The 27,828-nt window shown below is 66.0% G+C and overlaps 1 protein-coding gene across 6 annotated transcripts; it reads left to right on the forward strand.

Moving 5' to 3' along the window:
* Positions 1 to 755: 755 nt before the first annotated feature.
* On the forward strand, positions 756 to 27,828 carry ADGRB2 (adhesion G protein-coupled receptor B2). 6 transcript variants are annotated; one of them, XM_050326383.1, is made up of 32 exons: positions 756 to 817; positions 7,556 to 8,351; positions 12,212 to 12,295; positions 13,281 to 13,445; positions 14,573 to 14,737; positions 15,821 to 15,985; positions 16,704 to 16,868; positions 16,951 to 17,052; positions 17,319 to 17,425; positions 18,080 to 18,274; positions 18,359 to 18,427; positions 18,511 to 18,619; positions 18,692 to 18,838; positions 19,234 to 19,309; positions 19,379 to 19,481; positions 19,913 to 19,956; positions 21,046 to 21,172; positions 21,713 to 21,816; positions 22,097 to 22,199; positions 22,447 to 22,597; positions 22,828 to 22,897; positions 23,009 to 23,075; positions 23,188 to 23,273; positions 23,852 to 23,950; positions 24,725 to 24,896; positions 24,968 to 25,063; positions 25,226 to 25,265; positions 25,417 to 26,075; positions 26,383 to 26,418; positions 26,722 to 26,826; positions 26,979 to 27,032; positions 27,152 to 27,828. In XM_050326383.1, the coding sequence occupies exons 2-32, from the start codon at positions 7,571 to 7,573 to the stop codon at positions 27,344 to 27,346; spliced, it is 4,641 nt and encodes a 1,546-aa protein (XP_050182340.1). In that variant the 5' UTR covers positions 756 to 817; positions 7,556 to 7,570; the 3' UTR covers positions 27,347 to 27,828. The 6 variants fall into 6 exon arrangements, with proteins under 6 accessions (XP_050182340.1, XP_050182341.1, XP_050182342.1 ...); XM_050326384.1 differs by having other exon boundaries at positions 16,707 to 16,868; XM_050326385.1 differs by lacking the exon at positions 23,852 to 23,950.

Here is a 27,828-nt window from a genome sequence, read left to right on the forward strand (position 1 = left end):
ACACAGGGGGAGCTGCAGGGCTGCTGGTGGGGAACACAGCACCCCACACATCCCAGGGTGCCCCACACAGCCCTGGGGTGCCCCACACAGCCCTGGGGTGCCACGCACATGCGTGTGCCACACCACAGCCCCCCTCCCCGCGATGTGCACGCCTGCACCGAGCAGGCACAGACCCCCCCGTGTGCACCCCCAGTCGAGCACACACAGCCACAACTCACACCAATGACTGCACCGACCACCCCCCCAGCCGGAGCACAACACCGTGTGCGTGTTCCCACCACATCCATGCGTGTGCATCACACATATCCCCCCCTCTTTCCCGTGCACAACCACCCCCCGCCCGAGCGCTGCAGCATCCCGGGGTGACCTCCTGCACCCTCTCCTCCAGCCACACTCCGGGGGAGGGAGGGCGGCGAAAGGAGGGGAGGCGAGGCCGGGGTGGGGGTGGGAGGTGAGGTGTGGGGAGGGGAGGGTGTCCCCGCCGTGCCCGGTGCTGTCACACCGCCCCGCTCCCGGCGCATGCAGCAAGTGCCCGAGCGGCGCGCGCCGCCGCCGCCCCCGCGCCCCCGCTCCCCTTCCCCTTCCCTCCCCTCCTCCCCCACCGCATCCGCCACCGGGGCCCGGCGCGCTGCGCGCCCGCTCCCGGCCCCGCGCCCGCTCCCGGCCCCGCGCGCCGCCGCCGCCGCCGCCGCCGCCGCCGCCGCGCTCCCCCGGGCGCGCCCGGGCACCGGCTGCTGCCGCCGCCGCCGCTCGGGGATGGCCAGCCCGCTGCTCGCCGCGCCGCGCCGGGGCTACACGCGCTGCTAACGGAGCGCAGGTAAGGGCGCCCGCTGACCCCCTCTCACCTCCTTCGCACCCCCCGGTGCACCGACAATCCCCTGCCCCGGTGAACCGACACCCCTCTTCTCCCCGGTGTGCTCCCCCACCCCCGCCTTTCCCGGCGCGGCGCAGCGGGGGCGGCAGCTCGCCGCGGATGCGGGATGCGGCGGCCGGTGCTGCCGGTTGGCAGAGCCCCGGTTCCGCCGTGCTCCCCCCCTTCCCCGCACTCCCGGCTCCAGCTCCAACCCCGGCCAACTTTCCTGCCCCGGCGGCGGGGCTGCGGGAACGGGAGTTGCAGCCGCGCCGCGGTACCGGCGGTGCCCCGTGCCCGGTGCCCGCGGCGGGCAGTGGCATCCCCGGGGCGGCCCCGGCCCTGCCGGGAAGTTGCGCGGGGCTGCGGCGGCGCGGAGGGCTCGGCACCGGGGCTGGCTGTGAGCGCCGGCGTGCCCGGTGCTGCCGGTCCCCCGTTCCCGGGCTGCCGAAACCTCCCCTCCCGGGGCCACCGGTTCCCCTTCCTGCGGCTGCCGGTTCCCCCTCCTGGGGATGACGGTTTCCCCTCTCCCGGGGTTGTCGGTTCCCCCCTTCCCCGGGAGCTGCCGGTCCCTCCTCCGGGGCTACCGGTCCCCCTCGCCCCGGTAGCTGCCGGTTCCTCCCCGGTCTGCCGATCTTCCACCCGGGGCTGCCAGTTCCCCTGAGGTACCGGTCCCCCACCCAGCTTGCTTCTGCCCCCCGTGGGGTCTTGTTTCTCCCCCGGGGTGCTGCTCTCTCCCCACAGGCAGTGCCAGGGCGCCGGCAGCCCCGCGGTGGAGGGGCTGCACGCGTGTCGGTGGGCACATGTGTGCTGCCGGGCACACGTGTGGCACCGCGGTGCTGTGGTGTGTCATCCAGCAAGGCCACGGGTGGGTGCTGGGCTGCCTGCTGGCACCTCTGCCAGCCCTGGCGTGGGCACACGTGTGCCGCCAGCCTGGCACGCGTGGGTGCTCGGCGGGGTGGTCGCCCCACGTTATCACCCCTGGGCAGGGCCCTGGGGACTCGGCGCGTAGCGGGGCGCGTGGGCAGGTGTGTTGGCGGAGCCCCGGCAGCGGGTGGGTGGGTTTGCAGCTCACCCCTGCGTGGGGGCTTTGTTCGGTGCCAGCGGCGGGGGGGAACTGCGGGGAGCCTCCGTGCCGTGGCACCCGGGGACCGTGGGCGTGCAGGAGGGCACACGTGGGCGCCCGGCGTGTGCCGCCACGGGCACGTGCGGAATGCAGGTGGCATACCGGGTCTGGAGGAGGGGGTAGCCGGGGAGCTGCATCCCTTCCCGGGGGGCCTGCGAGCCCCTGGGGTCCGCGGCACGAGCGGTGCCACGTGTGCCCACGCGTGTGCCCCGCGCGGGTCACTTGTTGAGGACGGGGAGATTTTCCGCACCGCGGCTGCACGGCCGCGCCGGGGGCTCGCGGCGGCGCGGCGTGTGAACAACCCTTTGCTTTTCTAGGTCATGTCACTGCTGGCTGTGCTGGCTGGCGCCTGGCAGCCGGGGCCGCCGGTGACGCGGGGAGGTGGCCCCGGGGTGGCCCGGCTGGGCTGTGGTGGAGCGGCTGGTCGGGGGTTCGGGCCGGGCGCTGCCGGTGGCTGGGGCGCACGTGGAGCCGGTGGCATGGTGCTCTAGCTGAGCTGTGGCACTGGGATTGCTCCCAGTGGGCTGGGGCAGTTGTTGGGGATTGACCTCTCCCTGCCTTGACGACCATGGCTGAGCAAGGGGGGCTCATGCAGGGGCACCCGGCTCTGTGGGTTGGCATCCATGGAGAGGGGCGGGGTGGCGTGGCTGTTGTCACTGTCACCACCACCTGGCTGCTCTCTGGCCACTCTCACCAGGGAGGGTCAGCGCCCCGTGTCCCAGCAGGGTTCCTTGGTGGATGGTGTGGATGGCAGTGAATGCTGGAGTTGGCTGTAGGGCAGTGCCAGCCCCGCTGTGCCGGAGCCCGGAGCCTGGCAGCAGCTCCTCTTCAAGGCCTGCCCAGTTGCTTGTCAAGCCTTGTCACCAGACCCTACTTTGATCCATGGAGTTTGCAAGGAGCCAGGATCCTACAAATTTGGTCTTTGCTGGAGGGAAAATGGACACAGAGCCGGCACAGCGGGCGGCTCACTCTCCGACCAGCAGCCCCGTGGCAGAGGTGCTCCAGCACCATCTGGGACACACTGCTGGCTCTTCCTGGCTCTCTCTGGCTTTTCTGAATGCCTCTAAGGACCGCTGGTAGTGCAGCTCTTCTACCCAGTGACACCTCTGCTGTGTTGGTGGTGGGGCTGGGGGTGCTGGGCTCTTCCTGGTGGGCTCATGGCTGGCAAAGAGCTTTACCCTGGCACCAACCTCCTGCTCAGAGCCATGGGAGTAGATGGGACTTCCTTCACCCAGGCTCTTACCATCACTGCCAAGTCCTCACGTCCCGGGCTGGGCACTCTCCAGGCTGGGTGGGGGCTGCAGGATGTCCCCCTGCCTGGAGGAAGATGATGCTTGGATGGATGGAAGGATGGATGCATGAACCATGGGGTGAGCCACCAACTGTCCTGTGATGCCTCAACACTTCTCCATGGGAATTTGGACTGAGGCCCTGCAAACTCCTTTCCTACCACGGATCTGTCCTCTAATGGGGATGGGGCTGGCTTGGGGCCACCCAGCTCGGTTGCCAAATGTCAGAAGCTTTGTAACTCCTCGGTGCTCATGAGGGCCATCGCATCCCCCCTGCTCTCATCCTGTCTGTTCCTTCTTGATGTCCTCCAAGAGCAGGATGGAGCCAGGCCTCTTGTCCTTCCCAGGGCACCTCAGAAGATCCCAGCAGGGCTGGGTCTGGATGAGATGGTGGGTTACAAAGAAAATCCCCCTCTGGGATGAGCACACATCTTGCTGCCACCGCTGTGATTTGGACCCCCGTTTGGAGTCTCCTGGGGCTCCCAGCCCTCCACCCCTTTGCAGGATGGAGCTGATGGAAAAGAGGGAGCCACATCCCAGTGACATGGAAACTACTTGGAAGAGGCTGCAGAAGAGCAGCAGGAACAGCCGTGGCTGCTGCAGCCCCTGCAGGTGCCCTGCAGCGGAGGGGGGGCTTTGCCCCCAGGGACCCCCACAGCCGAGGAGGGAGAGGCAGCACACGTCGTTTCCTGGCAGAGCGTAATCCCTAATCCCGGTGGAGATTTCTCTGTGCTGTCTCTCGGCCTTGCTTTTGGAGTGGAGTTTTACCAACAGCAGTTAAGTAAAATAAATAAAGAGGCCTGTGCGTGCCAGTGCTCGCGAGGCCGCGCCAGGGATTGGCAAAGCGGCACCATTAATTACAGCTCGGCACCGCTGCCAGCCTGCCGGCTCCAGGAGAGGCCGTGGCAGCGCGCCGGGGAGCCAGAGGGACACGGGAGACGTGGGGGCACCGAGGGGGGGCCCGCGTGGTCCTGCACGCCGGGGGGGTTGTGCCGCAGTGGGTGGGAGCAGCACGGACACCCCTGTCCCTGTGCGGGCACGCGCCTTGCAGGGAGCTGTGTTTTTTGGGAGGCGAGGCTGGGATGGCAGTGGAGTTCTTCCCAGCGGTGCTCACAGAGAGAACTCCTTGGTGGAGGGGCTGTGCCGGTGCCGTGGAGGGCCCAGGACACCCCGGCTCTGTGCTGGGGGTCCCTGCGCTGGGAGGGCTGATCGTGGAGGTGGCAATGGCAGCTCTGGAGTTCCTGGATGCCTTTGAACTGCTAGGGAAGAGCCTGGAAATTGGAGGGTCAGGGGTTCTCACTGCGGGAAGAGCTCGTTATGGTGCTGTGTTTGTCGGTGTCACCTCTGGGCAGGCAGGGATGTGTTCCCATGGGATGGAGCCACATGGCTGTGCCGTGCCATCGGCCAACCTGCTCTTCCCCAGATGCCATAGCCTTTCAGCAGGGAGTGAGGCTGTTCCAGCTGTGGATAAACACCCAGGACTCCCCAGCCCTTCCTTACCCTCTTGTCTTTGTCCGGAGCATCCTCGTGTTAGGAATCCTCATGGATCATGTAATTTTTCCGTGGATTGTGTACTTGCTACAGCCTATTAAGAGAACAGTCGGGTTAAAAACCGTGTCCCTCAAACCCCAAATCTCCTTTACTCTGCCATTAATCGTCTCTCAGATTATTAATGCCGGGGGTTTAGTGCTGCCCGTTTATCACTTTTTTGGGGCTGGTTGGCTTATTCTTGGATTTTTTGGTCAGGAACTGGCCAGGAGGATGGAGCTGGACCAGGACCCATCCAAAATCCCTGTTTAGATGAAATGTCCTTAGGGAGACAACCTGTTTGTGCATCGGGAGCGGGGCTGGCCTGGAGCAGTGCCGTGCCGCGGCGAGGGAGAGCCGAGCCCCGGCTGGATCCTGCTGCTCCCGGAGCCAGGAGGGATGTGATGGCAGGGCAGGGAGAGGGACCGCGCTCCGAGGAGGACGTGGAGCCCCGGGATGTCGCTTCCGCCCGGCCTCTTCCCAGCTCTGTGATGGCTCTTTAAAAAGCTTTAATTAAAAACCCAACCCCTTCCCTGCGCCCGGGCGGGAACAAAGGCAGATGGAAGGGGCCGGAGCAGGCGCCTGCGGCGGGCGAGCGTGCCAGCCTGTGCCCGCCGTGCTCCGGGAGCCATCGCCGTCCCCGGGGAGCAGCGTCTGCTCCCCAGCCAGGCTGTGGGTGCAGCAGGTCCCTGGGGCACTGCCAGTTGCCCCCAGGGACCCCCCCAGCCGTGTCAGGATGCGGTCACCGGCGCCGGGTGGTTCATTCCCCGTGTGGACTGAGGTTGTTCTGGAGGCAGAGGGGTGATGCCAGCCCCGTGCCAGAGCACACGGACAGTGATGCTGCAGGGTGTGAGGTCCCCACCGTGGTGCTGGGTAGGGGTGACAGTGACCCCTCGTCGTTCCTTTCAGCAGCTCCTGCTGGGTGACTCGGTGCCCCAGATGTTAAATATCTCCTCAGCCCAGCGTGCAGCTCAATGAAATATTTTCACTGCAGCAGCAGCAGCAGCTCGAGCGCTGCAGGGAGCGGGGCTGGTGCCGAGAGAGCTCTCTCAGCTTTGGTTCAGCCCTGACCACCCAGAGCAGCTCGACCTGGGGCTGTGCTTGGGGCAGCTGCAAGCCCTGCCAGGTTTTTGGGTTGAGAGGAGGCTCCTTGTCAGCCAGAACACCTGGATCATGCATGTGGGGAGGCCAGGGAGGTGAGGCAGGGGCTGCCCGGCTGTGTTCATCCCTGCTGAGCCTTCCAGTGACCGGCTGGGCACCGGGAGGGACGGATGGATGGATGGTGGTGCCGGAGCATCCCTGCTCGCTGCTCCAAGGCGAGGGAAGCAAGCTCCATCTTGTGTCCCTGCCAGGCTGCGGGAGCCCCAGGAGCTCGCTGCAGAGCGGCAGCGTGTCCCTGCCTGACCTCCTCCTCCTCCTCCTCCTCCTCCTTTTCCTCTTCCTTCTCCTCCTCCTTTTCCTCCTCCTCCCCCATCGGGGCACTTGGTGGCTGCTTGGGGAGCATCAGTGGGGAATGCCCGTGGGGCTCCCCACTCCAGCTGCCCCTTGGCTCCCCACTGCTGCTGCTGTTGGAGTTTGTTACCATTGGATCTCCTGTTGAATTCCCTGGGGTCTTTTAGGGGTGGAAGTGACCACGGGTGAACGGGGTTTTCCTTGGCCCCAGATCTCCCTGCTTGCACTGGGGTGCATCCAGGCTGGGCTGCTCCCCCTGGCTCCGTTCCCAGCCCCTCTCTCCCCATGCCCACGTGCCGCTGGCACAGGGGCCGGATGCCGGCACCGAGCCCCCGCGCTGCCGGGGCGGCAGGAGCCAGTGCCAGCCTGTTGCATGAGAACTGGGATATTTTTAGCTCTCTAATGTGCCCATCGTGGCTCCAGCACAGGCTCAGCCAGGGCTCCGTCTTCCCGATGAGCTGGGGGATGCCCTGGCACCACGGGCTCGGCCAGGGGTGATTTAGGAGCAGGAGATGTTGTTTGAGGATGGATCAGAGCATCCCCGAGCCGTGCCAAGCGCGCGGCATCCCCAACACATGGCTGGGCGGAGGGGAGCGGGGATTTGGGTGGTTTTGGAATCAACCTCTGCCGTGGCATCCGTCCCTGTGCCCACCTCCTGAACGTCCCCTGCTGTCCCCAGGGCTGTCCCCGTGCCCCCGCTGCCCCAGGCACGGGCTGACCTGGCTGAGCGGTGCCGACACGCGCGCGGCGGCCTCGGCCTCTGAGGAGCCGTGCTCCGGTCTCACTTAATAAGGCCACCACGTGCATTATTTTATTAATGAGGTATTAAAAAGCTATTCCCGGCTATGCTCTGCACGCCCGGCGAGGTGTCCAAGAAACACGTGCTCGTGCAGTGATTGCTCACGCTGTGCCCGGCTCGCAGGGCGGGTGGGGGGACACCACACTGTTGGGGTGCCTGTGCACCCCCAGCACATCACCCCGGGCTGCACCCTGACCCCGTGGTGCTCCCGGGCTCCAGAAATAACTCCAAGGGCTTTTATAGCCCTGTCTGTGCAGAAACTGTTTGGTGGCTCCTTGCCCAGGTTGTGCTTGGCCGGCTCTGGTGGGCAAGCCTAAGGCAGGGGGTCTGTGGGGGTGGGAGCTGGGTCTCTGCTCTGGTGGATTTGGGGTGAAGTCCCTGGTCCGTGCTGCACGGTCCCCAGCCCAAGGACTCCTTGGCACAGCCTGAGGGATGGGACATCCCTGCCTGCAGCAGCTGCCTCTTGCTAAGCCTCTGTCTGTCTGTCTATCTGTCTGTCTGTCTCCCCTCAGGGCAAATGCCATAGGATGACCGCTGCTGGTCCCCTCTTACTGGCTGTGATATCGTCTCTCCTGTGGCTCACGCGGGGCTTCGACCCAGCTCCCAGCGCCTGCTCCGCTCTGGCCTCCGGCGTCCTCTACGGCTCCTTCTCCCTCAAGGACCTCTTCCCCACCATCTCCTCCGGCTGCTCCTGGACCCTGGAGAACCCCGACCCCACCAAGTACTCGCTCTACCTCCGCTTCAACCGGGAGGAGCAGGTCTGCACCCACTTCTCTCCCATGGTGCTGCCACTCGACCACTACCTGGCCAACTACACGTGCGACCCCCGGGGCGAGGCCGCCAGCCCCCCGCCCTCCCGCCAGCGGCCCGAGGAGGAGGAGGAGGAGGACGCCGAGCTGGAGCTGTGCGAGGACGCGGGGCCCTTCACCTTCCTCCACTTCGACAAGAACTTTGTGCAGCTGTGCCTGGCGGCCGAGCCCGAGGCGGCCCCTCGCCTGCTGGCCCCCCAGGCCCTGGAGTTCCGCTTCGTGGAGGTGCTGCTCATCAACAACAACAACTCCAGCCAGTTCACCTGCAGCGTGCTGTGCCGCTGGCTCGAGGAGTGCCTGCAGGCACCTGGCGCCCGCCGCTGTGGCTTCACCCACGCCGGCTGCAGCTGCCAGGCCGAGAGCCCGCCGGCGCCGCGGCGCAACGGCACCCGGCACGCGGCCAGAGCGCCCACCCCGCCGCCCACCGAGCCCGACTGCTGCCCCACCGACCTGCATTCTGCAAATGCCAACGACATCGACCTGCCCGAGGTCCCACACGGTGAGTGGGGCTCGGGGAGGAGCCCTGGGGATGGAGCCCCTGCTGCAGGGGTGCTGCGCGTGGAGCGGGGTCACGGAACGGGGGAATTCTGCCCATGCATGTTCCCTGGGGCAAGGGAGTGCCAGTCAGGCACGGGGCGTGGAGCAGGGAAGCCAGGCAGTGGATGAATCCTGCCCACGCACGCTCCACGGGGCAGGAGGGTGTCAGTCGGGCCCTACACGTGGAGCAGGGAATCTGTGCAATGGGTGGATGCTGCCTGAGCACCCTCCTGGGGCTGGATGGTGCCAACTGGGTGCTGGGCATGGAGCAGGGAAGTCTGCAATGGATGAATCCTGCCCATTAACCCTACACAGGGATGGAGGGTGCCAATTGGGCGCTGGGGCATGGAGCAGGGAAGTCATTGCATGGAGCAGGGAAGCTGGGCAGTGGATGAATCCTGCCTGTCAACACTGTCCAAGGCTGGAGGGTTAGAGCTGGGCATGTGCATGGAGCATGGACACCGTGCAAGGGATGAATCCTGTGCCCCGCCCCAGCTCCACGTTTACTCCAGAGCAGTGCCTGGGTTTGGCAGAGCTGCAGCTTGTTTTGCCCTTGCCATGATCCCACCGACCCTGGGTGCCAGTTGCCACCATGGTGACCCTGGGTGATGCCACGGGCACTCTGGCACAGCCCGTGTGGCTCCATGGCCTCTCTTGCCACCTTCCCGGCACAGGGCTGTGAGCCCGGAGCAGGAGCTGACCCGCTCTGCTCTGGTGGAGACGTGGAAAACAATTTGCAGGTAAAATGACCCTTTCCCGTGGCAAATTACCCTTGACTGCTGCAGCCCGGGCGCTTGTTATTCCAGGCAGGATGTCACGGCACGGCGGCCGGGCTATTAACCAGGCGGAATGAGGCCATTTGCTCGTTACGGGATTGTGGGAACGTCGGGTGAGGATGAAGCAGCTGCGCTCACCCATGTGCTGGGCACCGGGATCGGGCTGCCCGGGGCAGGGGCCGCCTCTCCTGGGTGCTCCCTGTGCCCGCGGTGCCAAGCCCAGCGGGGTGACACGGGGATTTCGGGACACATCTGGGCCAGATGTTTCCGCGCAGCTGCGCCCGGGTGATGCGCGGGCAGGAGCAATCCCCGACTTGGCTGCGTGGGGTCTTTATCTGGCAGATTAGGTGGCGGGGCTGGGCTGTGGGTGTACATATAATTTCATTGGGCTTTAGCATTTCTTTCAGGAGCTAAATGTCATTACGGGCAGATCCCCCCACTAAATCCCCGGTCCGTTACAGCTGCAGGGCTCTAAATCGCCTCATCCCGAGGGGAGCTGCCTGAGCTGATTTCAGTTTATAGGTTTCTTTCTTTTTTTTTTCCCCTTTAAACTCAACTCCACATGGATGACTAAGAGCTCAGTGCCGAGTTCAGGTGCCATCCCCAAGGTCAGGCTGCCCCTTTGTCCGGGGGCTGCCTGGGGAGCAGCGGGATGCAGGATGGGATGGAGAAGCTGGATGCTTCTCCGGGGGGTTTGGCGCATCCCCACGGGTGGTTTGGTGGGGTTGGCCACGCCGAGCGTGGCTCAGAGCACCGGAGAGGGGGTGTCCCTGCAGAGCTGGCAGGGCACCACATGCCGCCTCTCCAGCTGCAACAGCAGCAGCGCAAACTCCCACTCCTCCTCCAAATTACGTTTGACATTCAATTAAAGGCCGGAGCGCCCGGAGGTTCGATGTTATTGCGGTGCCAGAGCCGCAGGGGTGACGCTCTGCCTCGGCCGCCCCTCGTGCCACCGTCCCCCCCGGGCACCCACCAGCATCACCGCGGGGCCGGAGCACAGAGCGCCCTTCATGCAGCGAGGGGGTCCCACCTGGCGTCCCCCGCGGGGCGGAGAATGGCCGCCTTTCAGGGGGCCGGTGGCAGGCAGGGCCGGGGGGCTGAATGGCGCCTGTGAGCCGAGGCTTGGCGGGCGCCCAGCGCTGATCTCACCGGTTCTGCTCCGCCGCGGCGACGTGGGGGGCTGGCGCCCGCCCAGACCCTCCCCACGGCGCTGACCCCCTGGGTCCCCCGTCCACCACGTCATCCCCGCCGGGGAGGGGCTCTCCCACGGGCAGGGTGGGTGGGATGTGGTTGGAGGAACGTGGGAGGAAAGAATGGGTGGATGGGTGTGGGAATGGGGATGGAACTTTGGGCGTATTCAGCCACTCAGCCCTGGTGCTGCAGGGTCTGGGCAGGTGTACCCCCACCAGAGAACCCCAAAGGGTGACTCCTCTCTTTGGGGGTGTTTGGAGGGGGGTACGCTCCCCCAGAACCTGCCACATCGAGGCCAAGCAGTTACAGTTTTTGGGATCCTAACCCATCATCCATTCAGAAACCAACCCCCAGGGAGGTGATGCTGGGACAAGGACATAACTGGCCTTGGGATTCATCCCGAGGTCCCCAAAAGAACACCCCTGAGGTTCCCAAAAGAACACCCCTGCCCTTGCACCCGGCAGCTGTGCCCTGGTGTGGGGTGCTGGGCACCCCTGGGACAGGACGGGGTGCGGTGCTGGGGTTAACCACAACCTCCCCGCGGTGACAGCCGAGGATTTAGTGCTCTCTGAAGGAAATTGAATTTGGTGTCTCTGTTGAACACAGCCCAGGAGAACGCTCTCGTATATCCTCGGGATTTATGGTTTCCCCGGGCGCTCGCCGTGCCGGGTGTAATTCTGCCGTGTCGCTCCCGGGGGTGGGCAGCCCCAGGGGGAGCTCAGCCCTGTGGCCAGACAGACCTCCCCTGGGCAGCTCCTCAGCCTCTTCAGGTTTCCCTGTGTCTCCCATGCCACTGGGAACCCGAAGCCATGGGGTGGGATGCCCACAGGGAGGATATGAGTGTCTCTGGCTGCGCTGGTGGTGCCAGTGAGGAGCCTCGCAGGGTTACCATTGGTTAAGGCAAAACTCGGTAAATTTGGGTCTGTTTTACAGCTCAATCAGTGTCACAGTAGCCTGTGCTGTCTGCTAGGGCTGGGCTGTCCCCGTTCTGTGTTCCAACCCTGTGCCTGGAGCGTGGCTGGGGGCTCCCTGCCAGTGCCAGGTGTCCCCATGTCACCTCCTCTCTGTCCCCTGGGGACATTGCCGTGCTTGGCTGGCAGTGCCAGGCAGCTCAGTGAGGCACCTGTGCCATCCCTGGCTGCTCTCCTGCCTGTCACAGCAGCGGGGTCCCCATGGTGTTTTGGGGGGTCATATCATCAGTGGTGCCCAGGGGATCCCCTGCTGCCTCCCACGGCACATCTGCCGGCAGTGTGGATGTGGATTCTGTGGAGTGAATCTGTGGGAATTCACCAGCATCCTGCACCCCGATTTGGGGACAAGGCACCCTGCTGGAGGACAGGAGGTGTCCTGGGGGCTGTGGGGGAGGCCAGGGAAGGCGTCCCCCTGCGCCTGCAACCGCGTCCCCCGCCGAGCCCTCCACATGCCAGTTAATTTCACGCCAAGTGCTCTTGATGGATCACTTGTTATTTTTGGTGAGCCGAGCCATAAATTTGTGCCACCTCACTGCAGCAAGCTGATAAGTGGGGATGGGAGAGCACCTCTGCCTGGCATGGCAGGGGTACAGGCACCCTGGCTGCACTGGGGACGTGCCACTCAGGGCTGTGCTGCAGCTGCAGCCCCTGTGACTGGGGGTGACACTTCTGGGGGAGCCGTGACACGTGTTTGGGGGTCTGGGAGAGTGCTCAGTTGTGCTCAACCATCTCTTACCCTCAGGGATGCCATGCAGTGCTCAGCAGTGGGGCCAGGCATCCTTGTATCCTCCTGCAATGTCCCTTGACCCAGGGTGGCCCTGTCCCCATCCCTGTCCCCATCCCTGTCCCCTGCCTGCTCTCACTGGAGCGCTTCCCTCTTCCAGGCAATGCGGTCGAGGAGAACCAGAAGGTGAAGACCCAGTGGCCACGGTCAGCAGATGAACCAGGTGTCTACATGGCCCAGACAGGTACCAGCACTGCCCCAGCGTGGGGACGGGCAGGGGACACTGGTGACACTGGGCTCAGGTGCCTGGGCAGGGGTGTTGGAGATGGAGCGGCTCCTTTTAACTCCCTGCCCACGAACTGACTTAATTTACTCCATTTATAAATTTTTTTTTTTCCTTTTGCACCTTCCTCCGAGGGTTGTAAAGCAAACAAAAATCCATTAATTGTTTCGTTCAAATGTATTTATTTGGCAAATCCATCTGGGTGGTTTGAGTTGTGCTGCTCCCCCCTCCGTGGCCCCCCCTGATTTATGGGCAGAGGGCCCGGAGGTGAGTGGGAGATGGATGGGCCCTGGCTCTGCTCTGTGTGCCTGGCATGCAGATCTCCTCCCGGGTGCTCACGGGGGTCCTGCCCCCCTGGGAGCTCCTGGGCTGAGCGTGGGTTGACCCCAGTGGTGACCCAGTCCAGGCTTGGGGTCCCCGTGTGACACAGAGCAGGCACAGCGCGTTGTCACCGCCGTGGGCGACGCGGACCCTGCGTCCTGCCTGTCTGCAGGACAAATGGCCCCCTTTGGAGCCCTCCTCCATACATCCCTGTTTAATTTAAACGGATGGGCTCTGCTGTTGGCCTGTCCAAGAGCCTCAGAGACATCATCAACCTTAATAAGAGCTGGTTGTTGTAAATGTCAATGTGTGATGGGGGTGGGGAGGGGGAGCCGTGGCGGGCTGCCCGCTCTGCCCACGCTGCCTGTGCTGCCTGTGCTGCCCACACTGCCAGCCCTGCCCTTGCTGCCTGCCCTGCCTGCCCTGCCTGCACCACCCGGGGTGGACGCTCTGCCTCATGCTGGGTGTGATCCCACACCCCAGTCCCTTCTCCAGGTGCAGCTGGTGCTGGGCCCAGAGGGCAGGGTGGGCTCCTTCGCCCCGCTGACACCCTCGGTGTCACCCCAATCCCCCCGTGGCACCGTGCCCGTGCCCGCCGGCCTCTCAGGCTCCCTGTCTCCCGCAGGGGACCCGGCGGCCGAGGAGTGGTCTCAGTGGAGCGTGTGCTCGCTGACGTGCGGGCAGGGCTCCCAGGTGCGGACGCGCTCCTGCGTGTCGTCTCCGTACGGGACGCTGTGCAGCGGGCTGCTCCGGGAGACGCGCGCCTGCAACAACACCGCCACCTGCCCAGGTACGGGGGGCACCGGGGGCACCGGGGGGGCTTCCCACTGCCTCAGGGTGCCCAGTGTGGGCTGGGCCCTGCGGGTGGGTGGGGACAGGGGGGCTGTGTGCTGCTGGAGCGTCTCTGGGGCTCGTGGAGCTGTGGGGTGGATGATGAGGGCGGCTCGGTGTGGTCGCGGCGCCCACCCCGCACTGGGCTGCTCGGAACTCTGTTGGCATCCCTCCATCCTCAGGCCTTCCTGCCTGCTCTCTTGGCAGGCGGCTGGAATGGGTGCCCTGCACCCTGCTGCCTTGTCACTGGTGCTGCTGCCGTGGATTTGCCTTTGGAGGGGGTTGGCTGGTGGCCCCTCTCTGTCTGCCCTCCTTGGCTAACTCAGGGCTTTCCCCTGGATGTGTCCCCGAGGCTTTGTGCTGGGGAGGAAGGAAAGGCTGGAGCCTGTGCCTGGGGGACTTGAGGACTGGCCTGGTCTGCTGGGGTGGTCCCCATTTGCGTGGGGCAGGAGGGGACTGAGCTGCTCAGGGCATCGAAGCAGGTCACAGGCAGGATGCTGAGGGTCTCACGTTGGTCTGTGGTGGTGTCTGCGCGTCTCATGTGGGATATTGGGAACTGGAGGGACCTCAGGGTGCTGCAGTGGCAACCAGACTGCCCTGACCAAACCTGGGATGTTTCAAGGGATCTGCATCCCCAACACACCCGGTGCCCAGTTCCCTTCTGTACCAGGGAGTTGCAGCCTTGTCCTGGCACTCCAAGGACACCAGAAGTCATGGAAGAGCATCCTTTAGGATGCTCCTGTGCCACACTGGTCCCTGCTCCTTTCCTGGGTGTGAGGGGCAGGTAGGTGCACCCGTAGGTGTGAGGGGCAGGTCGTGCTCGGTGTGTTGAACGCGGTTTGGGGTGAGCCGGACTGTTTTGTGGGGTGGAGGGGAAACATGTGCCGCCGGTGCCAGGACTGCAGAAGGGAGGCTGGAGCAGGGCAGGGAGTGGCAGCAGCACCGCTGCCGGCTCAGGGACAGGCAGTGCCGGGGGCCATGCCCGACTGTACCACGGGACATGAGGGGTCTGCCGTGGCCAGGACCCCTCGGTGGCGGGAGGGGGAGGCTGGAGCCCGGCAGCGGTGGCGCTGTGCTGTGTTGCAGTTCCCGGCGCGTGGGAGGAGTGGTCCCCGTGGAGCCTGTGCTCGGTGACCTGCGGGCGAGGGGCCAGGACCAGGACGCGGCGGTGCGTGGCCTCGCGGCGCGGAGGGAACGCCTGCGAGGGCCCCGAGCTGCAGGCCAAGCCCTGCAATATCGCGATCTGCCCGGGTCAGTACCTCCCTCCCTCTCCCCATGCTCCATCTTCCCACCGGGAACGCCAGGACATGGCACCAGCCGAGCGCCAGGGCCGTGCTCCCGGCACAGGGCTGCGGCGCTGCGAGGGATGGGTGGCACCGCCGTGGGGAGCTGGGACAGCCCAGGGGCACAGGGATGCTGTGGCATGGGGTGCACCCTCCTCTTGCTGCTGGAAATCTGGGAGAAGAGACGGCTCTGTCAGCCATACCAGGGTCTCAAGCCCCTGGCATGGGTCCAGCCTGGGGGCCGTGGAGGAGCTGGCTCCTTCCCTGCCTATCTGCTGTGGCTGGCACAGCACTGGCACCCTGGTGGCACAGGGACATTTTTGGGGTGCTGGGAAACAGCGAAGGGGTTTGGCTGCAGGGTCTGTTCATGCGTGAGTGGCAGCGCCACCCATCCCTTCGTCCCGTGTGCCAGGAGTGGCCGTGTCGGTGCCTGTGGGGTTTGTGTGGTGATGGTCAGGGGCGCCATGTCAGGGCTGGTGTCCCTGTGGGGACCCCACGTGTGAGGCGGGGAGGCCAGCAGATAGTTTGGAGCAGGAAGGAGCGCAGGAGCTGAGAGGGAGCACAAGGGGCATCTCCTCTGCAACAGCTCTGGCAGGGACGTGCCATGGCATGTGGCTTTAGCCACGGCAGCCCCATGGAGATACTGCTGGTGTTCACGGGCTTGGCAGGGAACAATGCCAGGGATGCTGGCTTTGGTGAGGAGCGATGCCAGGAATGCTGGGTTTGGTGGAGAGCAATACCAGGAATGCTGAGTTCGGCAGGACCGATTCCAGGGCTGCCGTGTTTGGTGGGAGCAGTGCCGGGCTCGCCAGTGTGAGCGTGGCCATGCAGCACTGTGGCCGTGGTGGTGGAGCCGGTTTTGGGGGCTCAGCCCCAGTGACAGTCCCCCCGTGTGGGGCAGGGTTCAGCGCTGCCTGAGCTCGGCCTGGGGCGAGTGGGCGCACCCGTAGGTTGGACCCGTTGCACGGAGAGCCCGGTGTGCATCCCGGCGAGCCGGGGCCGCGCGGCCGCCGGCCAGTGGGAGCTGACGCCGCCCTCCTTGTCCCCGCAGTGGAAGGGCAGTGGCTGGAATGGGGCGCCTGGAGCCGCTGCTCCGTCACCTGCGCCAACGGCACCCAGCAGCGCACGCGCAAGTGCAGCGTCTCGGCCCACGGCTGGGCCGAGTGCCGGGGGGCCCACGCCGACGCCCGGGAGTGCTCCAACCCCACCTGTCCCAGTAAGAGGCCCCGCGCGCTGGAGGGGGGAGCGGGGGGATTGGCACGGCGCGGCGGGGCACGGCGCGGCACCCGGCACGCGGCCCGGCCGTCCGGCCCTGCGGTGTCACCGCCGGTGACACGAGGGTGCCGCCAGCCCCCTCCACTGCAGGGGAGCAGGAGCCGACGGGGGATTGCCAGGGAGCAGCAGCCACCCCCGTCTGGCGCTGGTTGCTCGCACCAGGCACACCTCAGCTGAAGGTTCGCCCCCTGCTCGCGCCGGGGGCCCTTTGGTGCCGGGTGGCCACGGGTCCTGCCGTGCTTTGGGCGGACAAGCACGTGTGAGCTCTCGTGTGTGCACATAGGGTGGCTGGTGGGGCTGGGGCCGGCTCTGGGGGTGGGGCAAGAGGGCAGTCAGGCCGAAGGATGGACCACAGGGTCCTCATCCAGTCCTCTGAGCCCCTCCTTGTCTCGTGGGAGGGGTGGCGGCATCGGTGGCAGGCGCGAAGGGAGGTGGGCACGCCACGGGTGCCCGTGGATGCCGGCAGGGAACGGTGGGCATCTGCGCCAGGATGCCAGTCTGGTCTGAAAGAGACTTAAATCACTGAGCCATGGATTTTACACCCTGTGGTGTTTCGATCCATGTCACATGGGGCAGCGTCGGTGGTGCCCTGTCCCTGTCCCCGCGGGTGCCACTTGCCGTGCGGAGCGGGGTGTCCCACAGTGTCCCCATCCCCACAGCAGACAGCAAGTGGGGTCCCTGGAACCACTGGAGCCTCTGCTCCAAGACCTGTGACACCGGCTGGCAGCGCCGCTTCCGCATGTGCGAGGGCACCGGCGTGCAGGGCTACCCCTGCGAGGGCACGGGCGAGGAGGTGAAGACCTGCAACGAGAAGAAGTGCCCAGGTATGGGGTACCCCACGCCCCAGTGCCCACCACCCCTGTGTCTGGGCTGCTCCTGACCCCCACCCCTCTCTTCAACGCCCAGCCTACCACGAGATGTGCAAGGACGAGTACGTCATGCTGATGACCTGGAAGAAAACGGCAGCCGGGGAGATCATCTACAACAAATGCCCCCCCAACGCCACAGGTGAGGGGCGTGTGCCCCCAGACACTCCCACGCTGGTGCAGGGTGATGGGTGGTGGGTGGCATCGGGGTCGAGGACCCCCAACCCCAGGGACAGAGGGTGGCATTGGGGTTGAGCCACCTGGAGCAGAGCAGGGGCCAGCAGGTGGTTTTGGGGTCGAGCATCCCCAGACTCCCCCAGTGTGGAGAAGGGCAGGGGGTGATGGATGGCATCGGGGTGCCAGGAGGGCGGTTCCCGTGCCAGCCCCAAACCCAGATCTCCTGTGCAGGGTCTGCCAGCCGCCGGTGCCTGCTGAGCCCCCACGGGGTGGCCTACTGGGGTGTGCCCAGCTTCGCCCGCTGCATCTCCCACGAGTACCGATACTTGCATCTCTCAGTAGGTGCCCGCTCTGGCGCAGCCCCCCCTGCCCTCCCCACCCTCTTCCTGGGGCTCTGCCCCATCCCTGGCATCCCAGCAGCTTCAACAGCTGGGCACCCTGTGGGAAACTGAGGCAGGGGTTGGGAAAGGGGAACCTGCCCTAGGGCTGGGGCGAGTCGCTCTCCTGTGTCCTTGGGAATTGTCTCTCAGGATAGAGAGGGCCCCACAGATCCCCAGGGAGTCCCCCAGACCACCATGGGTTGGGAATAGGAACCTTATCCTGGAACTGGAGGGGACACCCCAGTCCTAATTGTGTTCCCATGTCCTTAGAAAATGGTTCTTTGGTTGGGAAGGATGCCCCAGACCCCCGTGAACACTCCCAGACTTGGGCTTGGAATGGGGCTCCAGCCCTAGAGCTGGAGGGGGGACCGCCATCCAAGTTGCGCTCCCGTGTCCTTGGGAAATGGCTTTTGGGATGGGAAGGACACCCTTCAGGCGCCCACAATGGCCCCAGACCCCTGTGGAACCTCCCCCCACCAGACCCCCTCTGTCCTGCTGCTGCCCCAGTTAGTGCTGTCCCCACTGCCTGGGCTTTGGGCATGAGGAGGGGCCCCAGGGGCACGGAGCGCTGCTGGGGTGAGTGACACCCATGTCCCCCCCACCCCATCCAAGCTGCGGGAGCACCTGGCGAAGGGGCAGCGGGTGCTGGCAGGGGAGGGGATGTCGCAGGTGGTGCGGAGCCTGCTGGAGCTCATGGCCCGCAAGACCTACTACAGCGGGGACCTGCTCTTCTCCGTGGAGATCCTGCGCAACGTCACCGACACCTTCAAGAGGGCCACCTACACCCCGTCCTCCGAGGACGTGCAGGTATAGCGGGCGGGGGGACAGCGGGGAGGGGGCGGCGGCGCTCAGTCCCCGCGCCCCCAGCCCCGCTGAGCCCCGTCCCCGCAGCGCTTCTTCCAGGTGGTGAGCTACATGGTGGACGCTGAGAACCGGGACAAGTGGGAGGACGCCCAGCAGGTGAGTGGCACGGGACAGACGGACGCAGCTGGTGGTGGGGGGGATGTCCCCGGCCATCTCTGGAGCTGTTCCGCCTCCCACAGGTCTCTCCTGGCTCCGTGCACCTGATGAAGGTGGTGGAGGACTTCATCCACCTGGTCGGGGACGCGCTGAAGGCTTTCCAGAGCTCCCTCATCGTCACGGACAACCTGGGTGAGCAGTGGGGCAGGTGTGGGGTGCCGGGGGGCGCGGGGAGCCGGTGGTGACCCCGCTGTGCCCCACCAGTGACCAGCATCCAGCGGGAGCCCGTCTCCGCCGTGTCCAGCGACATCAACTTCCCCATGAAGGGGCGGCGGGGCATGAAGGATTGGGCCCGCAGCTCCGAGGACAAGCTGTTCATCCCCAGGGAGGTGCTGAGCCTCGCCTCTGCCGGTGAGAGGGCACACGTGTGTGCAGGGGCCCGAGCCTGGGGCTGGGGTGTGAACATGCGTGTGGGAGGGCACGCCTGGTGCTGTGCACGTGTGTACACGCGTGTGACCGTGCACACGATGGTGCTGTGCACATATGTGAGCACACATAGAGCACACATGTTTGGCCCAGCACACACACACACATGTGTGTGTGGGCTGCATACCCAGGGGTGGTGTGCATGTGCATGCAGGTGAACATGTGTGTGCTGGCATGTCTGGGGCTGTGCGTGAGTGAGAGCACATCTGGAAGGATGAGCACATCTGGGAGCCCACGTGTGTGCCACGTGTGTTCCATCACACGTGTGTGCTCTCACGCGTGTGGCGGTGCTGAGCACACGCGTGTGCCTCTCTCTGCAGAAGCGGACGAGTCGTCCCACTTCGTCATCGGGGCGGTGCTGTACCGCACGCTGGGGCTCATCCTGCCCCCGCCCAGGTGAGTGGGGCTGCCCGCTGTGTCCCCCGCTGTGTCCCCAAATGTCACAGCCCGTGTCCCCCCCTGCAGGGCCCCCCTGGCCGTCACCTCCAAGGTGCTGACGGTGACAGTGCGCCCACCGACCAGGCCCACGGAGCCCCTCGTGCTGGTGGAGCTTTCCCACATCATCAATGTGAGTGTCCCCCTCCCATGCCATCAACATCATCAACCTGAGTGTCCCTGTCCCACGTCATCCATGTGAGTGTCCCTGTCCCACAGCGTCACCGTGAGTGTCCCCCTCCCACATCATCAGCGATGTGAGTGTTACCCTTCCTCATCATCAGCCCTCCTGCGTCACCAGCATGAGTGTCCCTTTCCCCTCCCACGACATCAGTGTGAGTGCCACCCTCCAGTCCCATCACTGTCACCTCGTGGGTCCTGCCAGGCACTGAGAGCCGGGCAGGGGCCACCAGCTCCCAGCTCACGGCCACAGTGCTGGTCTCCGTGCCTATGGGGAGGATGTGCCAGTGCTGGGGCACATGGGTGGGTCCCCAAGGGCCACCTCCCCTGGTGGGCTGGGAGCAGGGCTGGGGGTGAAGCACTAACCTGTCCCTGTGTCCGCAGGGAACATCCCACCCGCAGTGCGTCACCTGGGACTACTCGAGGACGTGAGTGAGGGACGGGGGGGACAGGGACACCCTGGCTGGGGGATGGGGCTGGGCTGGGGGCCTGGTGGGAGGGATTGGGAGCAGGGGCGTTCCCTTCCTGCCTCCCAGCACCACCGACACGGGTGAATTGAGCTCCCACGGGATCGATGCGGCCCCGGAGCCGCGGGAGTGCCAGATGTGATTTGTTAGCGCTGGCAGGAGCGAGGGAAAGTAGGGCATGCTGGGGGAGGGGGCAGCGCTGCGGGGAGGGGGGTGGCAGTGCCAGCCCCCCTGCCCAGGTACCTGTGGGTGCTCTGCAATTTGGGGTCACTGGTTCCAGTGCCCCCATGCTGATGGGGAGGTGTTGGCTGTGATGAGTGTGGCAGGTCTCAGCCTGGCCCTGGGGATAGTCCCCAGCTGTCCCACAGACCCAGTTCCTGGTTTTGTCGCCCTGCTGGGAGCTGTGGCTGCTCCCCCTGTGCATGGACAGTGTCACTGTGGGGCACCCCCTCCCTACTCCCTCAGGAGGGGTCCCTATGGCAGGAAGGATCACTGTGGCAGGAGGGGTCCTTGTGGCTAGAGGGTCCCCAAGGTGGGAGGGTCCCTGTGGAGGGAGGGGTCCCTATAACTGGAGTGGTCACCATGGTGGAAGGATCCCTATGATGGGAGGGGACCTCATAGGCAGAGGGGTCCCCATGGAGGGAGGGGAGCATCACCAATCTGGGAGGGGACATGGGTGCCAGGGAGCTCCTGGGGCTGTCCCTGCCTGCCCCCCTCTACCCCCTCCATCCCCACCACCCCTCCTTCTCCCAGGCCTGGCCCCCGCTCTGTGGTTTTCTCCCCCCCTCCCCAGACCTGTGTGGGATGATTAAAACCCAAGGCTTTGTGTTGCACCACTCCCAGGAGGATCAGCCCAGGGCAGGTGGGGACAGCAGGGCAGGGATGGCTTCATCCCCAACTCCAGGGGCTCGGGGGGATCCTCTGGCAGTGGTTCCCCCACCTGCCTCCCCCTGCAAGGAAGGGGCCAGCAAGGGGTTAACTCGGGAGAGGCACGAGGGGCTGTGTTTGATTAGTTCAAATTGCTCTCCCTCGCTCTCCCCCATTAATCAGGGATGCTGGCTTGGGAAACTGGGACACGGAGAGCTGCCAAACCCTGGAGACCCTCCCGGCACACACCAAATGCCAGTGCCGCCAGCTCGCCACCTTCGCCGTCCTCGCCCAGCTGCCCAGAGACCTGGTAGGGGACAGGGTGGGGACAGGGTGGGGACAGGGGATGGGGATGGGGGTGACCCCCGGGTTGGGGGAGCCTGGCTGAGGTGGGGGGTCTTGAAGGAGGGTGGGGATGGGCAGGGAGCATTTCCTGCACCCTGCTAGGATGGGGTGGGCGCTGGAGGGTGGGGGGTGTCTCCCACCAGCCCAGGGGAAGGGTCCCTGCAACCCCCAGCACCTCCCAGAGCCCTGGGGGTGGGTTTGTGTGGGCAGGGGGCTGCCGTGCTTGATAGAGCTCGATGTGGGGCATTGCTGTGAGCCGGGAGGGGAGGGGCAGCCCCAGCCCCTGGCGTCCCCCCCACCCCATTGCTATTCCACCCGTGTCCCCCGTCGGCATGGAGATGGGCACGGGTCCCCTGGAAGGTGCCTTGGCTGTGCCACCGCTGTCACCAGCCCCCTCTGGCACCCGGGGGTCCCCACTGGGGGGATGGAGGGCCCAGAGGGGGGCAGAGAGCAACTTGGGGGGGGTGGGCTGGGCTCAGCTCCTCCCACCTCTGTTCCCCACCAGGCCATGGACCCCTCGGGCACCCCGTCGGTGCCACTGATGATCGGCTGTGCCGTGTCCTGCATGGCCCTGCTGACCCTGCTGGTGATCTACGCTGCCTTCTGGAGGTGACCCGGGGGCACCTGGGGACCTGGGGGGCACCTGGGGCTCGAGGCCGTGTGGGGAGGGGGCAGCACAGGGGTGGGCGCGGCACCAGCAAAGGCTCAGCATCGGGGAGATTGAATGCAGCGTGGTGGGAAGGGAATAACCCAGGTGGGAGAAGGTGCCCAGGCTGCCTGGCACTGTCCCTGCGCCAGGACAGCTGCCCACCCACCATCAGCTTGGGGGGACAAGGGACAGGGACAGGGGACAGGCTGGCAGCCCGGCCCCACGCTGCTCCTGCGGCAGGTTCATCAAGTCGGAGCGCTCCATCATCCTGCTCAACTTCTGCGTCTCCATCCTGGCTTCCAACATCCTCATCCTCGTGGGCCAGTCCCAGATGCTCAGCAAGGTGGGTGCCAACCCCCTGCCACCCTCCTGGGGTCCCCCAGGTGGGCGCGGGGGCTGCCGTGGGATCCAAGGCCGGTCACCTCATCCCTGCTGGCTCCCGGCAGCAGATTGGATTTGGATTAACTCGATCCTGGGATTAAATCCTCTGCGCTGGTGGCTTTGACACAAACCTCGCCGGGCGTGGGAGTTTAACCGTCGCGGTGCCGGGCACGTGGCAGTGTCCCCCTGATGTCCCCGTGTCCCCACAGGGTGTGTGCACCATGACAGCCGCCTTCCTCCACTTCTTCTTCCTCTCGTCCTTCTGCTGGGTGCTGACGGAGGCCTGGCAGTCCTACCTGGCGGTGATCGGCCGGATCCGGACACGCCTGGTCAGGAAGCGCTTCCTGTGCTTGGGATGGGGTAAGAGCCTGGGATGGGGTGGTGGGAGGCTCTGTGTGCCCCTCCCTGGTACCCAAGCTGAGGCACAGTGGAGGAAAGATCCAGGAGTCTTGGCGAGGCACCCTCAGACCACGGGGAGTGCCAGAAGGGCCCCATTGCTGTCCCCGTCCCTGGGGGCTGGCACAGGGGTGATGCTGGGGGGGGACAGCAGTGTCACCCCCTGCAGCTCCAGCCTTGTGTCCCCTTTCCAGGGTTGCCAGCCCTCGTGGTCGCGGTCTCCGTTGGCTTCACACGGACCAAAGGCTACGGGACAGCGACCTAGTACGTGGGGACAGGGGGACACGGGGCTGGGCACTCGCTCCGGGCTGGCTCAGAGCCGGGAGCAGGGGATGGGCACAGGGGTGTCCCCTGACACGCCACGGTCCCCTGCAGCTGCTGGCTCTCGCTGGAGGGCGGTTTGCTCTATGCCTTCGTGGGACCTGCTGCCGTCATCGTGCTGGTGAGCTGCCCCCGAGCCTCCTGGAGCCCCCCAAAAAACCCACCTGGGTGGGCGTGTGGTTGCTGGTGGAGGGCCCCGTGCCAGCCCTGACCCCACGCCGCTCTCGCCCAAGGTGAACATGCTGGTCGGCATCATCGTGTTCAACAAGCTCATGTCCCGCGACGGCATTTCAGATAAGTCCAAAAAGCAGCGAGCTGGGTAAGTGCCCCGAGCCCCACAGGGGCGTCCCTGGGGCCTGTGCCCCCTCACCCTGCACCCTGCCCTGCCGCGCCGGGGGCATGGCATGGGGGTCCTCCGGCCGTGGGCTGAGGACGGGGCAGATTTCATCACATCAGTGGGTGGTGGTGGCCAAGCCTGGGGTGCCTGCAGCCCCTTGTTGGGGGGCTTCTGGAGGGGCAGCTGGGGGGGCAGCCACCCCCATGCTTTCCTTTGGGGAAGGGGGTCCGCACCCTGCAGACCCCCCCTCCCTGCCCGCCCCAGCCCCTGCCGCTTGGCCACCCCCCTCATCATTAACAACTGCTGCCGCCCTCGACTAACCCGGCGCTCTCTCTCTCTCTCTCTCCATCCCTCTCTCTTTCTCTTTTCCTTCTCCCATTTGCTTTTTGCCTGTGTCCGTCCGTCCATCCATCCATCCATCCATCCATCGGACCCCACCCTCGCCATCCTGCCTTGCTCTCCCCCTTCCCCAACCTCCCCCCACCTCCATCCCGCGCCTGCATCCCCGCGTGGCCCGGTCCTGGCCGCGGGGCGCCGTGGGGGTTGCGTGGTGGGCACAGCTCCAAGCCCCCCCCGTGCGGGAGCCTGCTGCTGAAATGCACCAAGTGCGGCGTGGTGTCCAGCGCGGCCATGACCTCCGCCACCGCCAGCAGTGCCATGTTAGTGCCCGCCACGCGCCCGCCGCGCCCCCGCCCGCCCCGAGCGCAGCCTGGGCACCGCGGGGGTGGGCTCGAGGTGGGCTCAGGGGGCCAGGCTGTGCGCTCGGGGCGGCGCCAGGGGCGCGGGGTGCGCGCGTCCCATCACCTCTGCATGGCATGGCTTCCGCAGGTCACGTCATCGCTGGGCTTGGGGCATGGGGGAAGGATGGGGAGGGGGGGTCCTATTCCCTGGCAGCAGGGAGGGTGGGAGGGGCACAGGCTCAGGAGTGTCCCCAGGACCCTCATCCTGGCGCATGAGCCCCCACGGGTGCTGACTGGGCTGTGCCCGCTGCCACCCTGGCGGCCGTGGTCTGTGCTCCCAGGGGTTTGGTCCCAGTAGAGGCAGCCCTGCTGAATAAGAAAGAAATCCCTTTCTGCTGTTCTGGTGGCCGTGGGATACTGATGGTCGCCCCACGTCCCCCCAGCCCCCTCGCTGTGGCTGCACTGCCTGTGTAGGGACAGGGACACACGTGGTGATGCCAATGGCTCAGCCTGGGGGGCCGGAGCCCACGCGTCCCCTCAGCCCTCAGTGCCTTGAGCATCTGGCCAGCGCTGGCTTGGGGACACCGAGGAAGAGGGGACAGCTGGGTGGCACAGCCAGCCCCGACCATGCTTGTGGGGCACGGGGCGAAGCTCAGGGGGCTGCTGCGGGGTGGGGGGGCAACGCTTGGTGGGGGCTGTCACGGGTCGGCCCAGCCCGGCGGGCTCACCCCGGCCCCTCTCTCCCTGCCCCAGGGCATCGCTGTGGAGCTCCTGCGTGGTCCTGCCTCTGCTGGCGCTGACCTGGATGTCGGCCGTGCTCGCCATGACCGACCGGCGCTCCATCCTCTTCCAGGTCCTCTTCGCCGTCTTCAACTCCGTCCAGGGCTTCGTCATCATCACCGTGCACGGGTTCCTGCGCCGAGAGGTGGGGCGGCCCCGGAGGGGTGCCGGGGAACAGCCCTGGCCACGGGGCCGTGACCGGCTCTGTCCCCGCAGGTCCAGGATGTGGTGAAGTGTCAGATGGGGGGGTGCAGGAGCGAGGAGAATGAAAACTCGCCTGACTCCTGCAAAAACGGGCAGGTGCAGATCCTGGTGAGTGCGGCTGCGCTGGCAGGGATGTCACCCTGCTGGGGCAGGGACCCCTTGAGGCCCCGCCGCTCCCTGTGCTGGCCAAGATGCTTCATTTCCCCTTCTGTCTCCCTCTCTTTCTCTCCTCTCTCTCTCGCTCTTTCCCCTCTTTCTGTATTTTTATAGACAGATTTTGAAAAGGACGTTGACCTGGCGTGTCAGACAGGTGAGGTCTCCCCTGCACTCTGCGATGGGGACACGGCTGTCACCATGCCACAGCTGGGAGGGACAGGCAGCACGTGCCAGGGGGTCACTCCTGCCTCCTCACCCTCCCCTGGGCCCCCCGGAGCTGATGCTGACCCCCTCCCTGCCCACAGTGCTGTTCAAGGAGGTGAACACCTGCAACCCTGCCACCATCACGGGCACGTTGTCCCGCATCTCCCTGGACGGGGACGAAGACCCCAAGCTCAACACCACGTCGGAGGGTGGCCTGGGCTTCTCCAGCCTGCCAGGCAACATCCCTCCCACCAGCATCCTGGTCCAGGTCCCCAAGATGACGCCCAACGTGGTGGCGGGCTTGGGCGAGCTCGGCGACGCGCCGGCGCAGCAGCTCAGCCTGGACGCGCCGGGCCCCGTCTACCTGTGCACGGAGAGCAGCCTGCGGCCCCTGGAATACGGCTGGATCCGGGCCCCCGAGCCCCCCCGGGAGAGCGACTACATGATGCTGCCCCGCCGCACCGGCAGCCTCAAGCCCTTCCCGCGGGACGAGGGGACCCTCGGTCCCGGCGCTGACGAGGGGGTGCCCGGCGGGACGGGGCGCCCGGCGGGCGAAGGTGACACCTACCCTGGCTTCGTGGCGGTTGACCACGTCAACGTGAACTTGAACCAGCCCTACGGGACGGTGAAGGCTCCCTACGGCCTCCAGTTCAAGCAGCACCCCACGGTGCGGCAGATCCTGGCCTCGGAGCTGTCGGAGCGCAGCCGCACCATGCCCCGCACCGTCCCCGGCTCCGCCATGAAAGTGGGGTCCCTGGAGGTGAGCGGGGGAGGCTGGCGTGGCCTGTGAGCATGTGTGTGTTGGGGGGACATGTGTGGTGCAAGAGCACGTGTGCATGTGCATGAGTTACCCCTGTGCCCGCCCTTGGAATCCCACCCTCGGCTCGGGGTTGTGCGGTGGGTGAGCTCCGTGTCCCCCTCGGCTGGGAGCATCGTGTCCCCAAGCCGGTTGTGGCTTGGGGCTGTCATGAGCCCCCCCACCTTGCTCTCCCTCATCCTGGACCTGCAAAGACCTTTCCCTTTTCTTCTCCGTCTCCTCTCCCCCGCTCCTGCCTGTCCCCTGCCAGAGGAAGAGGTTGCGGTACTCTGACCTGGACTTTGAGGTAAGTCCCACCACGGCAACAGGTGTCACAGGGTTGGAGTGCCATCAGAGGGGACTGAACCACCTTATCCCCACTCCCTTTGGCCCACTGGCAGCGCCCGGGCTCACAGGGGATTTATACCAGGCAGCAATGAGCATTGGCTCTTGATTAAAACGCCAGTGATGAGTGTGGAGTGGGCCCTGCTGCTCGTCCAGGATGCCCTGGGAAGGCAGGGTGGGGTGTCAGGAGAGGGACAGGGACAGGGGCTGTGCCAAGGGGTGCAGGGCCGTGCCGATGGTCGCAGGCTCTGCTCTTCCCCCGCAGAAGGTGATGCACACACGGAAGCGCCACTCTGAGCTCTACCACGAGCTCAACCAGAAGTTCCACACGCTGGACAGGTACCGGGCTCCGTCTGCCGGCTCCTCCAAGGTGAGGTCCTGGGGGTCCTGTCCTGCCCTGCTCTGCCCCTCTGCAACCCATCACCTTCTCCTCCTGCATGGGCTGGGGCATCCCAGGAAGGGTGAGGGGTACAGAGCATCCAGGAATGATGCAGGAGCTGAGCTCTGTGGGTTTCTCCGCAGCGAGAAAAGCGGTGGAGCGTCTCGTCGGGCGGCGGGGAGAAGAGCACGGCCAACGTGAGTCCTGAGCCCCCTCTGGGGGGGTTACCCCACCCCATCCCGGGCAGGGCCAGAGGGTGGAGCGGGTGGCTGTGCACGTCCCCAGCCACTTCCCACAGCTCCTCCTCGCCCCGCAGGACGTGGCCAGCCCCGAGGAGCAGCGGCCGCAGGCCCCAGCCGCGCCGCCGAAGCCATGGAGCACGTTCAAGGCGATGACGCTGGGCGCCCTGCCCAGCGCCCAGCGGGACCGGCTGGAGCTGTGCCGGGCAGACTGGGAGAGCCCCTGCGCCGGCCTGGACGCGGCCGACGGCGACTTCCAGACGGAGGTGTGAGCCCCGCGCCCATCGCCGCCGCCCCCGGCCCGCGCGGGGCTGGGACGAGCCGAGAACGCTGGGTTTGCTCCGTCGGGGGGTCCCTGCCTGACCGGAGCCGTGTCCCCCCTGGGAGGGCCCACGCTCCCCCCGGCGCAGCCGCCTCCCGCCTGTCCTCGTGCGGTTCCTCCTCCCGCCACCCCCCGGAGGCAGGTGCAGAGGGGACCCGCGCACCCCCCCATGCTCACCCACGATCACGCCTGCACCCCCACGGGGCAGGACCGGCCGTCGAGGCCCTCAGACCTTCGTTCTTTTCTACCGGGATGTTTCTTCACGCCGTGCACCGTGTGCACGCGAGCGGCCGCTCCCCCTTCTCCCCCCTGCCCGGGGATCCCCCCTTCCCCGGGGCCCCGTGGCCGTCCCCTCCCAGCCCTCCCCACCATCCCCACCCCACGGGGCAGGTGCTGTCGTTGTTGGAAATAAAAGTTCACTCTCTGTGGTGC

The sequence above is a fragment of the Myiozetetes cayanensis genome, unplaced genomic scaffold (genome assembly GCF_022539395.1).
Source record: "Myiozetetes cayanensis isolate MyiCay16 unplaced genomic scaffold, myiCay2020 scf31, whole genome shotgun sequence".
NCBI classification, from domain to species: domain Eukaryota; kingdom Metazoa; phylum Chordata; class Aves; order Passeriformes; family Tyrannidae; genus Myiozetetes; species Myiozetetes cayanensis.

Excerpts from the sequence above, each read along its gene's own strand:
- ADGRB2 (XM_050326383.1), top strand. The coding sequence starts at position 7,571 with ATGACCGCTGCTGGTCCCCTCTTACTGGCTGTGATATCGTCTCTCCTG. Across the intron at positions 22,200-22,446 it reads AGTCCCAGATGCTCAGCAAG|GGTGTGTGCACCATGACAGC; the intron begins GTGGGTGCCAAC and ends GTGTCCCCACAG. Across the intron at positions 22,598-22,827 it reads CTTCCTGTGCTTGGGATGGG|GGTTGCCAGCCCTCGTGGTC; the intron begins GTAAGAGCCTGG and ends TCCCCTTTCCAG.